The sequence below is a fragment of the Centropristis striata genome, chromosome 20, assembly GCF_030273125.1.
Source record: "Centropristis striata isolate RG_2023a ecotype Rhode Island chromosome 20, C.striata_1.0, whole genome shotgun sequence".
NCBI lineage: Eukaryota > Metazoa > Chordata > Actinopteri > Perciformes > Serranidae > Centropristis > Centropristis striata.
This window is the reverse complement of record NC_081536.1, coordinates 4,193,400-4,207,818: the sequence shown is the minus strand read 5'-3', so window position 1 is coordinate 4,207,818 and position 14,419 is coordinate 4,193,400. Positions and strand designations below refer to the sequence as shown.

General features: G+C 35.7%; 1 protein-coding gene across 1 annotated transcript in view; it reads left to right on the top strand.

Moving 5' to 3' along the window:
• Positions 1-14,419, top strand: part of xpo1b (exportin 1 (CRM1 homolog, yeast) b) — a 44,724-nt gene that overhangs the window by 21,330 nt on the left and 8,975 nt on the right. The window contains exons 13-20 of the mRNA XM_059359016.1: positions 1,968-2,106; positions 3,388-3,569; positions 4,699-4,855; positions 4,948-5,111; positions 6,156-6,290; positions 6,391-6,574; positions 10,446-10,552; positions 11,261-11,455. Of these exons, the coding sequence (XP_059214999.1) occupies positions 1,968-2,106; positions 3,388-3,569; positions 4,699-4,855; positions 4,948-5,111; positions 6,156-6,290; positions 6,391-6,574; positions 10,446-10,552; positions 11,261-11,455 (1,263 nt within the window). The remainder of the gene's footprint in view (positions 1-1,967; positions 2,107-3,387; positions 3,570-4,698; positions 4,856-4,947; positions 5,112-6,155; positions 6,291-6,390; positions 6,575-10,445; positions 10,553-11,260; positions 11,456-14,419) is intronic.

Genomic DNA, 14,419 nt, shown 5'->3' with positions numbered 1-14,419 from the left:
TTTAATATATACCAAACATGTTTTTGCTTTAACATTAAATATGGAACCAGCAACGCTGATAAACATACAATATATAACTAAATAGTGCAGACATGCAAAATCAAATTTCAAATAAAAAACACATCAATGTCATTCATTTATTAAATAAAAATTAAATAAAAATCATATGCCTCTTTTCTATTTGCATCCTTCTGATTTAAATATCAAAATAAAGTTTTTCAACAGGTTAATACATTTAAAAATAAAATAACAATAATAAATCTAGTATTAGCGGTAAATGCGCCGTATAATACCGGCGGGTCAGCTTTTATAGTACAATAATAATAATATAATTGGTATTGCCTCGCGGGCCAAATAAAATTACACTGCGGGCCAAATTTGGCCCGTGGGCCAGAGTTTGACACCCCTGCTCTTTCGAATCACCACAAGCATGGCTAGACGTGACAACTCAAAAATGCCTATTGCGCAGAATAACACAGTTTGAATAAAACATAATATTTATATACATATAAATATTATTATACATTATATTTACAAGACTTTTCCAAGTGTCATATCATGGCTCTCCTGTCCTCTCCTCTCTGCTCTGTGTCAACAGCCTCCTGAGACATGAAGAAAAAAGTGATTATTCAATTCAAATATTTATTATTGACAGAAATGTCACAATTTCAAGTTTCTTTCTACGATGAACTGTCTTTTTGGTGATCTTTTGAATAAAATGTATGTTCAGGGTTCAGAGGGTTAACATATTTATATTAGGGTTGTGCCATATCGTACCGTTCACGATAATATCGGTATATTTTTTTTATGGTTAAAAGAAATGCATATCATGATATTGGCAACATTCGTACTTCTTGATGTAGTGGCGTAAGGTTGAGAGTCTGTCATCAGTCAGTCAAACCCCGACCCACCTCTCCGTCCTCCAAACACACTGCTGCATTATACCGTTCGTTAGCCACGAGCTAACATTAGCTAACAATTAAAGATGTTTTAATCACAAAAAGCTACTTACTCTCTGTCGCTAAACACATGCAGCTTTCAAAATAAGAACACAGTGTGTTAACAGAATCCACCACAGAACTTAAAAGAAGACTTTCAAAATAAGATGCCTTAGAAAAACATACAAGAACCTTTATTCTCCTTTACAAAATGTCATTAAAATATGCCCCCGAAACCCCTAAATGGTTATTTTTTTATCATTTGCTCATACTCAACAGTCAAGAGTATTTTTTTTGTACTTGTTAACTGTTGAGATTTGCACTTCACACTACATTTTACATTTTTTTAAATTTATACAGACTAAATCTTTAAGTATTTCGTAATATTGTCAAGAATATCGTTATCGCAAAAATAGCCTGAAATATCGAGATATTCTTTTAGGGCCATATCGCCCACCCCTAATTTATATAAAAATAAACACACCTACAGGTTTTATTGGCAATGTCCTTTCCACTTTATGGATTTATATACATATTAATGTTGGGTTGTCCACAACATCACCATAAACTGAAACTCAACATCAAATCTATTGAATGTTATTTTGTATCCTTTGCTGTGAAACCTGTCTTACTTACAAACTGGAGATGGCACAGTGATAGTTTAGTGTTTTGAGGTGCAGCAGGGTTTCAGTAGATTCTGAGCTTGCAGTCATACTAGAATCAGTTGGCACTGGTCAAGCAACAGGTGGCTGCTAAACTGCTGCCAAAAGATTTGCAAGTTACTGAAAATCAGCAGCCACTAAAGTAAAAATAACAACAGAGTTTTTTTTCTTTGGTGATAATATTTTAGATTCCATAACAGAGTGTGTTGTGTTTGTATATAACAACCTGACAAATATCTCATAATATATTATCCTTTTCCATTCATGCCCACTGATGTGTGTGTATATATATATATATATGTGTGTGTGTGTGAGTGCAGGGATCTGATGTGTGTACATGCTGACAGGTGTTTATGTCTTGTGACAGGTGCGTCTGCTGATGGTAAGTCGGATGGCCAAGCCAGAGGAGGTATTGGTGGTGGAGAATGACCAGGGAGAGGTGGTCAGAGAGTTCATGAAGGACACCGACTCCATCAACCTCTACAAGAACATGAGGGAAACCCTTGGTATGCTTTAGTAATAACAGACATTATCATTACTTGTATGATTTCTGAATGACTTCCAATTTACATCTACCGTACTTTCCGCACTATAAGCCGCACTGGACTATAAGCCGCAGGTGTTTTAATGTTTAATTACCATATGTAAGGGTTCGTGCACAGAGGGGATTGTCGGATTGACTGTCTTTAACTTAAAAGCTGCATCATATGCATTTCTACGTTTGTTTTCCATAATGAGGGTTTGTGCATGAAAACTTCCTTCGCACAAACTATCTTGCTCTCGTTCTGTCTCTCGTACCACTCTCGGTTTCAGTTTTACTTTTGCGCGCTACCTGTTTCACTCTTTTCCGGCGCCCTGCCAGATTGGCTCGGGGTCCTTCGTCTGCCGCTGATTATGGCACGGCGACTCCGACAAACTAAGTAGCTTTCGACACAAATACACACCGACAAGTGAAAAATAGCTTAAAAGTATCTGAAGGACCCCGAGCCGATCTGGTACGTACACCTGCCTCCAGCTTCTCCTGCTGGAGCCCGCCGCTCCTCGCGGACCGGTCATAGAGCCCATAGAGTTAAAGTTGATGGACTGTAACCTGTAAAATCCATAGATTTAGGAGGTAACCTAGTGGCCGTTAGCTGTAAAAATCCATAGATTAGCCGCACCGTTATATAAGCCGCAGAATCGAAAAATTGGGGAAAAAGGTGCGGCTTATAGTCCGAAAATTACGGTAGTTAGAATTAACCCTCCTGTTATTTTCACTTCTCAGCAACAGCAATAATGTTGGTGGGTCAATTTGACCTGGGGCATGTTTAATTATCCAAAAGTGTCAGAAACTAAAAAATATAATTATTTAATGATTTTACTGACTCCAGGTTCATAGAACAACACTGCCAATAAAATTGTTGCAAAACATTCTACTGTCATGTTCACAACATGGTGCCTTTGATTTTAAAGGCATACTATGCAGGAATTGTCACTTACTGTTAATGTAAACACAAAATTCTAACCCTCCTTTGCACCTCAATCACCCCAAATTTACCCTTGTTTTCGTAACGGACCTGTATTTATATTGCTCTATCTTTGCAATTTGCCCAAAGGATGACACCAGAAACATCCTGAATGCAGCAAAACGAAAAAGAAAGGAGAAACACACCAGAGGGTGTCTGGTCTCTGCTGATCAAGACATTTGTTGTCGTTTCTTATGAAAATCCTGCATCGTGTACCTTTTTAAGTCTACTGTACATTGTACTCGTATTGATAATGTAAATGTACTTTGTGCCGTCCTGCAGTGTACCTGACTCATCTGGACTATGCGGACACAGAACGTATAATGACAGAAAAGCTTCACAACCAGGTGAACGGCACCGAATGGTCCTGGAAGAACCTCAACACATTGTGCTGGGCCATCGGGTCCATCAGCGGGGCCATGCATGAGGAGGACGAGAAGAGGTTTCTGGTCACTGTCATCAAGGTATAAAAAATGTTCTTGAATATTTTTTGTTACTACGCTAAGTTTAAACCCATTTAAGAATTCTAATCCGTTAATAGGGTGTCCTTTATTACAGCAATATTAAGGTCACACTTTTAATAAATGTTGTGGAGATGCAGAGAAAAGGGCAAATTTGTGTTTCTGTAAGCAGAAAAGGTGTCGAGTTTATTTCTATTAAAATAAGAAACATCATAAAAATAAATACCAGAAACACCCAATGTTATATATGTAACATCACAGATCTAACATTTAGGGGTAGAATTTTTAAAAAAATGTGTTCTATGTGGTCCACTTTGTCTGTCCTTGAACGGATCATAGGTTATGAATGTTTCCATTAGAAAAACTGACCAAAATGAAGCTTAAACTAGTGTGTGGAGTCTTTAAGGTTATACAGGTGCATCTCAATAAATTAGAATATCATAGAAAAGTTATTTATGTCAGTAATTCAATTCAAAAAGATCCATTACACACAGACTGAAACATTTCATGTAATTTATTTAATTTCTTCTTATTATAATGAGTATGGCTTACATTTAATGAAGACCTAAAATTCAGTGTGTCAAAAAAATAAATATAAAATTAAAAAATACATATGTAACATCACAGATCTTTGACATTTAGGGGTAGTATTTTAAAAAAAATGTGTTTTTCTTTGTCTGTGGTATATCCCCCATAATTTTACTTCAAGGATAAATAGGTCTGTCTGGGTTCTTATGGGTTAAAAGCTCAAACTCAAACGGATACGTCGTTTTGTAGTATTTGTATAAGCTCTCAGATACTTTTTGAATGTAATTTCTATCTGCTACAGAGGCTGAAAAATCTATTATTTAGTAGAAGCATTGACACTTCTGTTGAATTTCCAGAAAAACTTCAGGTTTTAGGGGCTTATTTTAAAATCGCCCAGAGGTTTTCCAGGTGTTTTAGGCATCAATGGGTTAAAAAAAAAAGCTCAAATATTAAGATTCACATTCGAGGTAAACATGTAAGGCTGCTCTGTTTTAATTATAAGTTGTGGGTGATAATTTCCTATCTAGTCAGGTCATGTTATACAACACTTAACACTGACTGTGGGTCATGTGTCTGACTCTAAAAACCCTTCTGTTGGTCTCAGGATCTGCTGGGTCTGTGTGAGCAGAAGAGAGGGAAAGACAACAAGGCCATCATAGCCTCCAACATCATGTATATCGTTGGCCAGTATCCACGCTTTCTCAGAGCCCACTGGAAGTTCCTCAAAACTGTCGTCAACAAGCTCTTTGAGTTCATGCACGGTGAGGCACGGCGATGGGATATCACACTTTGGAATTATGTCAATTTTGATGCAACCTAATCTGGCCCTCCGTGCCTTCCCCTTCCTCACCAGAGACCCATGACGGCGTCCAGGACATGGCCTGTGACACGTTCATCAAGATCGCCCAGAAGTGCCGGCGGCATTTTATACAGGTGCAGGTGGGAGAGGTGATGCCCTTCATCGACGAGATCCTCAACAACATCAACACCATCATCTGTGACCTGCAACCTCAGCAGGTCAGAAAATACATTTTCTAGAGAAACACAGTTATTACTAGAGACGGGAATAATTAATCGATGACCGATTAATGGTTGTTAAGAATTTGGCCGAGCACGCAAAATTTTTAATCGATTTTAAATTGACTGCGTATCAGTATCACTGAACTGAAACATGGCCGATCGTTGAGTTCTGTGGCCGTACGTCAATAAACCAATGAGCTGAGAATTAAGTTGGATAAAGCTACAGTTTGCAAACTGAAAGTTGCAATAACAATTATAAAACACACAGAATTACAAGAGTATTAACTTGAGCAAAACTAGCTTACTGTATCAAACCTTGCTAGCATGAATTACTAGGTTTAGTTTTATCCAAAACTTATTTCAACACAAAACACATTTAAATATTCAAGATTACTGTAAAAACTAACCTCATACCTCTTCAGGGACTAAAACATAAAACATTGAACACCTTGATGTTATCTTTACAGTTTAATCTCACTTGAGTTAGTTTTACGATTGTCAGGAAGTCTCTTTTCATCTTTTCAAAATAAAAGTGTCTGTTATCAAAACAGGCATTTGCATAGTACTGTATATATATCTATCTTTCATTTTGCCCATGTATGCATGTTTTTATACGTACTGGAGTATATATATTAACATAGCAATTATTCAATTAATTGATCGATAACTTTGATTTGATTTGATAAATCTTTATTGTCCCCGAGGGGCAATTTGTTCTGCATTCAGTAGTTAAAAATGTCACACAACAAACAAATAATCATAATAAATACAAAACACAGAACATAAAAACATTAAAACATAAAAGCATATGGGAGACATCATGGAATATAATAATAATAATAATTTACATTGCTTAAGAAAGACAAAGCTACTACCCTAGTTTGTTTAGGAAGCCAACAGCTGAGGGAACAAATGATTTTAGATATCTGAGATAGAAGCTCGAGTTGGCAGGTTTCTTCCAATCGCCCATTCCTAGTTTTTACCACAATTGAGTTTGAAAATAATTTCTCTTTTTTGCATTCTTCTCCTGATTGTGTCCAGGTGCACACGTTCTATGAGGCAGTAGGTTATATGATTGGAGCCCAGACAGATCAGGCTGTTCAAGAGCACCTTATAGAAAAATACATGCTGCTACCCAATCAAGTGTGGGACAGCATCATCCAGCAGGCTACCAAGGTAAGACCGCAACATACCACCACATATATGCATATATATATGTCTGTGTTAGACAAACGGCAGCAGTGTGTAAGTCTGTACTTCATCTCTCCACTCTCAGAACGTGGACATCTTAAAGGACCCCGAGACTGTGAAGCAGCTGGGCAGCATCCTGAAGACCAACGTGCGAGCCTGTAAGGCCGTGGGTCACCCCTTCGTCATCCAGCTGGGACGGATCTACCTGGACATGCTCAACGTCTACAAGTGCCTCAGCGAGAACATCTCTGCTGCCATTCAGACTAATGGTAAGGGAGGTGTGTGTTTGTGACCATTCAGCTTCCTGACTTGTGTAGAGATGTTAAGGATGAATGTGTCAGTTTCTTCATCCAGACTGACTTTAAAAGAGCGGCAAAAATTCAGCATTTATCATAGAAAGTGACATTATCTCACTTCTTAACCATACTTTTTTTTGTTAAAGCAATTTTGCAATTACAAAACTCAAATTTTCAAATGCTAGAAATGGGTCTGTTGATACATATTAGAGCATAATATGTCCAGAAATTACAGGAAAACACCATATTATTGTATGTCCAAAAACTGAAAAATACTGATTCTATGTCGATTTTTAAAATGCCTAAAAATGCTAGAAATGGTCTATTATAGTGTGTTCGTACATGTAGTAGTATAGTTTTTCCAATAATTGCGGGGGAAAAAACGTGTTATATACGTGTTACGTATTATGGCATGTCATAAATTTTAAAATGCTCAATTATGAATGGTCAATTATAGTCTGTTGATACATATTAGTTTGTGACCATACAGCTTCCTGACTTGTGTAGAGATGTTAAGGATGAATGTGTCAGTTTCTTCATCCAGACTGACTTTAAAAGAGCACCAAAAATTCATCATTTATCATAGAAAGTAACAGGCATTATCGTCAGAAATGAACTTTCCAACATAAGAACCCACATTGACATGGGTGTAACAAAAACTCTTTTAATGTTCTTGAATATTTTTTGTCACTAAGCTAAGTTTAAACCCATTTAAGAATTCTAATCTGTTAATAGGGTGTCCTTTATTGCATTTAAATTAGGGTTTGTTATTTGTTTTTATTTATTATTGATTTTTATTATTATTTTGTTACTTAAAAACAAATCTGAAAAATAATTTGTTGTTAAACAGCAATATTAATGTCACAATTTTAATAAATGTTGTGGAGATGCAGAGAAAAGGGCAAATTTGTGTTTCTGTGAGCAGAAAAGGTGTCGAGTTTATTTATATTAAAATAAGAAATATCTTAAAAATAAATACCATAAACACCCAATGTTACATATGTAACATCACAGATCTAACATTTAAGAGTAGTATTTTTTTTAAAATGTGTTCTATGTGGTCCACTTTGTCTGTCCTTGAACGGATCATTGGTTATGAATGTTTCCATTAGAAAAACTGACCAAAATGCAGCTTAAACTAGTGTGTGGAGTCGTTAAAGTTATACAGGTGCATCTCAATAAATTAGAATATCATAGAAAAGTTATTTATGTCAGTAATTCAATTCAAAAAGACCCATTACACACAGACTGAAACATTTCATGTAGTTTGTTTAATTTCTTCTTATTTAAACGATTATGGCTTACATTTAATGAAGACCTAAAATTCAATGTCTCAAAAAAAAAAAAAATATTACTAAAGACCAATTTTTAAAAGTATGTTTAATATGGAAATGTTGACCTCTGAAAAATATGTCCATCAATATGCACTCAATACTTGGTTGGGGCTTTTTGACTTGAACTAATGGAAATTGACTTTTCTGTGATATTATAATGTATTGAGATGCACCTGTATAATCTTACAGAGAACTACTCCATGCTCACAACACAAAATATCTTGTTCTCTCTAAAGTAGCAATAAGCAGAACATATTTTTATGTACACTCATGCATTTTTTTTGGGGCTATTTGACTTGAACTACTGGAAATTGACTTTTCTATGATATTATAATGTATTGAGACGCACCTGTATAACGGTGACTTGACAGAAGTTACACACGTTAATTAAAGTGTGAAGAGAAAAGACACCCGGAAAGACATTTTTTTAGTACCTTCCAAACCTATATTAATAGTAAAATCCTACTGGCTGCCACAATGTGTTTGCTCTTGTTGTGCCTTGATTTGTGGAGGACCTGTTTGGGTTGTTAAGTGTGTGTGCAGACCTGTACACTGCCTGGTGCGTTCCTTTTATTGTTGTTTTGGCATGCAGTCCTTTGTGTGAGTCCAGCATGACCTCACTGTGTTGTGGGGTTTAAAAATACCCAAATGCCTTTAGTCCCATGTTTTTTTTATAGCAATATTCAACACAAGGTAATTCAAAGTGCTTTACATACACATTAAAAACAGCAAGACACAATTGAAAACAGTAAAAACAGTTAATTAAAACAGGGAAATAGAAATAAAAATATAAATAGGATAAAATAAGATACAGCAGGATAAAAAAGAGATAAAATAATAAAAAGCACAAGTCAAACATTGTGTAGTTAAAAAGTAAGGGCAGTGGAGTATGTGTTAAAACTTTTATTTTTTGAGTCTGGAAATGAAATATAAACCTCTACTCTCATTCTGTGCTGCGTTTTGGTTGGTGCTACAGTTAGAATAGATTATTTTATTCGCATTTACTCATGTGCTGGAGTATTTTGTCATGCAGGAGTAGCATTTTGTTCTACGCCAGCAATGCTGTGCCTTTCTTTTTCTCCCTGCATGCGCCTGTTGTGGTGACTCATCTCTGAGTCTTTCTGTGCTTAAATGGGAGGAGAGGTAGCATAAGAGATCTGTCAGTAATAATCGGGTATCATGGCATTCTGCACTTCCACTGGCTGCTGATTCAGAGCAGGGAAGAAGTGGCGATCTGTGCAGGATGAACAGATCCTGTTTCAAAGCTTTGCCAGACCTTTTTTTAGGATAATGTGTTGGTCAGCTTAGCTATGAACTGATTTTTTTTATTTTTAAGGAAACAATATCTGATTGTAGCGAGGTTTCCTACACCTGATTATACATCCTTACCTGTTATATGTAATGTCAATTGCGATTAAAGTAACCTGATTTGGATGCCTGGGATAATCCAGTGAGTTATTAAGCTGATAACAAATCATGAAAATGAAACACATTGATGGATTGTCATTATGGTCTATTACAACCTTAGTTACAGTATCAAAGGGGGAGTAGCTTGGTTTGCTATTATCTCACTTCTTAACCATAATTTTGTTTGTTAAAGCAATTTTGCAATTCCAAAACTCAAATTTTAAAATGCTAGAAATGGGTCTTTTGATACATATTGGACTCTAATATCTATCAAAAGACCCATTTCTATTATGCTCTAATAATTAGAGCATAATATGTCCAGAAATGACAGGAAAACACCATATTATGGGATGTCAAAAAACTGGAAAAAAAATACTGATTCTATGTCGATTTTTGTCAAAAAAAAAGGTCAAATTTTAAAATGCCTAAAAATGCTAGAAATGGGTCTATTATAGTGTGTTGGTACATGTAGTAGTATAGTTTTTCCAAAAATTGCGGGGGAAAAAACACTGTATTATGGCATGTCCTAAAATAACCATCTCAAAATTTTTTGTCAAAAATTGTCACATTTTAAAATGCTCAATTATGAATGGTCAATTATAATCTGTTGATACATATTAGAGTAAAATATGGCCAGAAATGACAGGAAAACACCATATTATGCAATATCCAAAAACTGAAAAAAATACTGATTCTATGTCGATTTTTGTCAACTTTTTCAATTTTTAAATAATAAAAATCTATTATAGTTTGTTCTTACATGAAGTAGTCTCAAATTGACCATTCATAATTGAGCATTTTATTTTAAATTTGACAATTATAGTCTGTTGATACATATTAGAGCAAAAAATATGGCCAGGAATGACAGAAAAACACCATATTATGGGATTTCCAAAAATTTCCCACTCAGAAAAAAGTAATATTATAGTATGACGATTTTTATACAGCAAACGAGAAGAAACCACCACACACAAACCTATTTCTGCAGATCCTTTATTGCTTAACCAGTCAGCTTTTATCTGATATGCAAGTTATAAATGTTTTGTAGAACTGTATGTTCTCCATGCAGTGTCTTCAGCATGTGTGTCCTCTTTGTGTTGCAGGTGAGATGGTGACAAAACAGCCCTTGATCCGGAGTATGAGAACAGTGAAACGGGAGACACTGAAACTGATCTCAGGCTGGGTCAGCCGATCAAACGACCCACAGATGGTGAGAAATCACTCTGAAATCCTCAGAAATGTGGAAAGAAATGCGTAGCTATATGACAATATTATTTCCAGCAATTTCATTTTGTCTACTTCTGAATATTATTTCTTTTGTTCTGACAAGGGTAAGTAGGAGATGTTTTTACCTGACATGTTTCGACTGAAATCAACAACCATAAGGCCAAAATCTGGATTTGGTATACAAACGGGACACATTTAAAAAAAAAAGATATATTCATATCAATTGGCAATCAAAAATCAATAATGAAAAATTGACTGGTTATTTTGTCAGTCAAAACATGTCAGGTAAAAACATCTCCTACTTACCCTTGTCTGAACAAAAGAAACTAAGAAATAATATATGACTATATACTTGAATCCAAAAAAAGTTCATGTGGTCTATATTTTGACTCTAGTGTCCTCAGGAGATCCTTCTCTCCGTGGAAATCAATTAAACGGTTGACAGTAGACACCAAGTAGAACTAATCCATCTGGTATTTTTAGATCAAACACCAAGATTTCATTTCCCTGTGGCAGACTTGGGTGTTTGTGCCCCTCAGCTGTGTTTTTTTTATCTGCATAACAATTAATATTCATCACTCAGTTTGCAGTTACAGCTGCACATTTTGTAATATGTCTTTAACTTTAATGTGTGCAGCGCCTCATTATAGGCTGATGTTGATCCCTGCTGGTCCCTCCTGTTGTTTTCCAGGTCGGGGAGAACTTTGTTCCACCGCTGCTGGACGCCGTCCTCATCGACTATCAACGCAATGTCCCCGCTGCCCGTGAGCCCGAGGTCCTCAGCACCATGGCAACCATCGTCAACAAGCTGGGGGGGCACATCACCAGTGAGATACCGCAGATCTTTGATGCCGTCTTCGAATGCACCCTAAACATGATCAACAAGGTACGGCACCACAGGGTTATGATCTGACGGTGGAGATTGTAGGTGGGCTGATTATTTTTGGGTTACTGTATGATCTGTCGGTGATAAAGACATACACTACTGGTCAAAAGTTTTAGAACACACCAAAATGACTGAAAAAAACACTAAATTACTTAAAGACACAAAATGACAAAGACAGAATTACCAAAAAAGACACAAAATTATAAAAAAAATACACAAAATGACCAAAAAAAGACACAAAATTACTAAAAAAAGATACAAAATGACCAAAAAAGACACAAAATGACAAAAAAAGACACAAAATGACTGAAAAAACACTATGGTACATTACTTAAAGACACAAAATAACAAAAAAGACAGAAAATAACAAAAAAAAGACACAAAATAACCAAAAAAAGACACAAAATTATTAAAAAAAGACACAAAATTATTAAAACTTTTCCAGAATTTGATTGAAAATGATGCAGTTTAATGTCTCAGTCTACTCTGAAATTAATGCACATTTGCAACATTTAAAATTCTTTATTGAGCATAATAGTGTTTTGAAAATAAACTTTATGTTGAACTAAAGGACTAAAAAAGACACAAAATGACCAAAAAAAAGACACAAAATGACAAAAAAAGACACAAAATGACTTACAAAGACATGAAAAGAATTCAAAAATGGACAAAATAGCCCAAGACTCCATAAAGTTAAGTTGTTAATCCACTTCTTGTTCCCTGAAAAAAGGCCTACTTGCATAATTCTGAAATGTAGCCTACATTATCTTTCAGTTTTGGTTAAGCTTACCTTTTTTTATTTACCTCTGGCAGTTCACCACTTACCTTTGTACCCTTTCAAGCTGTTCATTTGACTTGAACTGCTTGAATTTCAATAAAAAATTGAAAAATTGGGGTGTTCTAAAACTTTTGACCGGTAGTGTAGATCTTTTGTGTTTTTGTTAATGATAATCTACTTCAGTGAAAATATAAGCATATTAGTCTTTGAGAAAACAAACATTTGAATTAGCAGTCTATGCCATGTGGCCTTCACAGCAGTCTGTTAATCAGAGCGTAGTGCTGGACTGATTGTGTTTGTGCTCTCGACATGATGGGCCATTGTTGGTGGTGTTTTATGCTGTATTTATACAACATGCTACGGTACGGCTCCACTCAACTCCTACCTGTTTTTTCTCCATTTGTTTTCCATTGGTTGTAGTTTGGTATGTGGCTGAATCGTCACTAGAGCAACACAGGACATCCTGCCGAAGCTATTTTTTTGGCATTTTTCATGCTTTTATTTGTAGGTAATGACAGAGTGGAAAGGTGAAAGAGAGGGGAACACATGCAGCAAAGGGCCCCGGGCCAGACTCAAACCCGGGCTGCTGCATTAAGGACTCGGTGATATGCGCTCCACCAGCTAAATGCCCCAGCCAGAAACCGTTTTTTATCACTCGACCCAGATTTTAAATAATGGCAGCTTGCAAAACTACACCATAGTGGTTGTGGCAGTAAAAAACAACTGGATGAAATGGGCAAAACACAACCAGACAGGGTCTACAAACATGTAATAGGTTACATTCTTGTAGGAATTATATACTGTAAATATAAGAATATCTAATACGAATACCCATTTCCCCCAGTGTTTTCCAGAACTTTTCCAGAATTTAATTGAAAATGATGCAGTTTAATGTCTCAGTGTACTCTGAAATTAATGCACATTTGCAACATTTAAAATTCTTTATTGCGCATGATTGTGTTTTGAAAGTAAAAAAAAGATTCAAAATCACATTTTATGTTGGACTAAAGGACTAAAAAAAGACACAAAATGACCAAAAAAAGACACAAAATGACAAAAAAAGACACAAAATGACAAAAAAAAGACACAAAATGACAAAAAAGACACCAAAAGACACAAAATGACTAAAAAAAGACACAAAATGACTTACAAAGATATGAAAAGAATTAAAAAATGGACAAAATAGCCCAAGACTCCATAGAGTTAAGTTGTTAACCCATTTCTTGTTCCCTGAAAAAGGCCTACTTGTATAATTCTGAAATGTACATTATTTTTCAGTTTTGGTTAAGCTTACCTTTTTTTATTTACCTCTGGCAGTTCACCACTTACCTTCGTACCCTTTCAAGCTGTTCATTTGACTTGAACTGCTTGAATTTCAATAAAAAACTGGAAAAATTGGGCTGTTCTAAAACTTTTGACCGGTAGTGTATATCTCAAAGTAAAGTTTCTCCATACAGTTGTTTTCATTGGCATTTGCAGTCCACTCATTCTTTGTCGGAGGGTTTTTCCTGCAGCCATTTCCTGTCATGGCTTTCAAGTTCAAGAAAAGCTTATCAGGGGATCTCTAGTGTTTGTATGGAACTTGTATGAACCGCCTATAAAACCTGTTGCAGAACATTGAAGTCACAGGTTTAAGTTTCTCCACTGCTTGTTGGTGTCATGTCTGAAACTGTAAGGCGAACTAGTCAGAGCCTGCAGAGAAACTTCCCTATGTCTATTTTTCAGTTTTGAAGAAAAAACAAACCCATTTAGGGCCACATTTATCCACCAGGGGACCCGGGGGAGTCGCTGGCTTTGCCCCTTTTGTCGTTGAACCGATTGTGTGCATCTAAAATATATTTATTAAATGATGCTTAGAGACTCTGAATGGAGTGGGAAGCACAGATTAATTTCAGTATATGATAAAAAGCTCTCTCAAGTGCAGGGGTCAGGGCTCATAAACTCAAATTACCTGGGGCTGCTGGAGGCAGTATCAAAATGACCAAAAAAAGACACAAAATTACTAAAAAAAGATACAAAATGACCAAAAAAGACACAAAATGACAAAAAAAAAGACACAAAATGACTGAAAAAACACTAAATTACTTAAAGACACAAAATGACAAAAAAGACAGAATTATGAAAAAAGGCACAAAATTACTAAAAAAAGACACAAAATGACCAAAAAAGACACAAAATTATAAAAA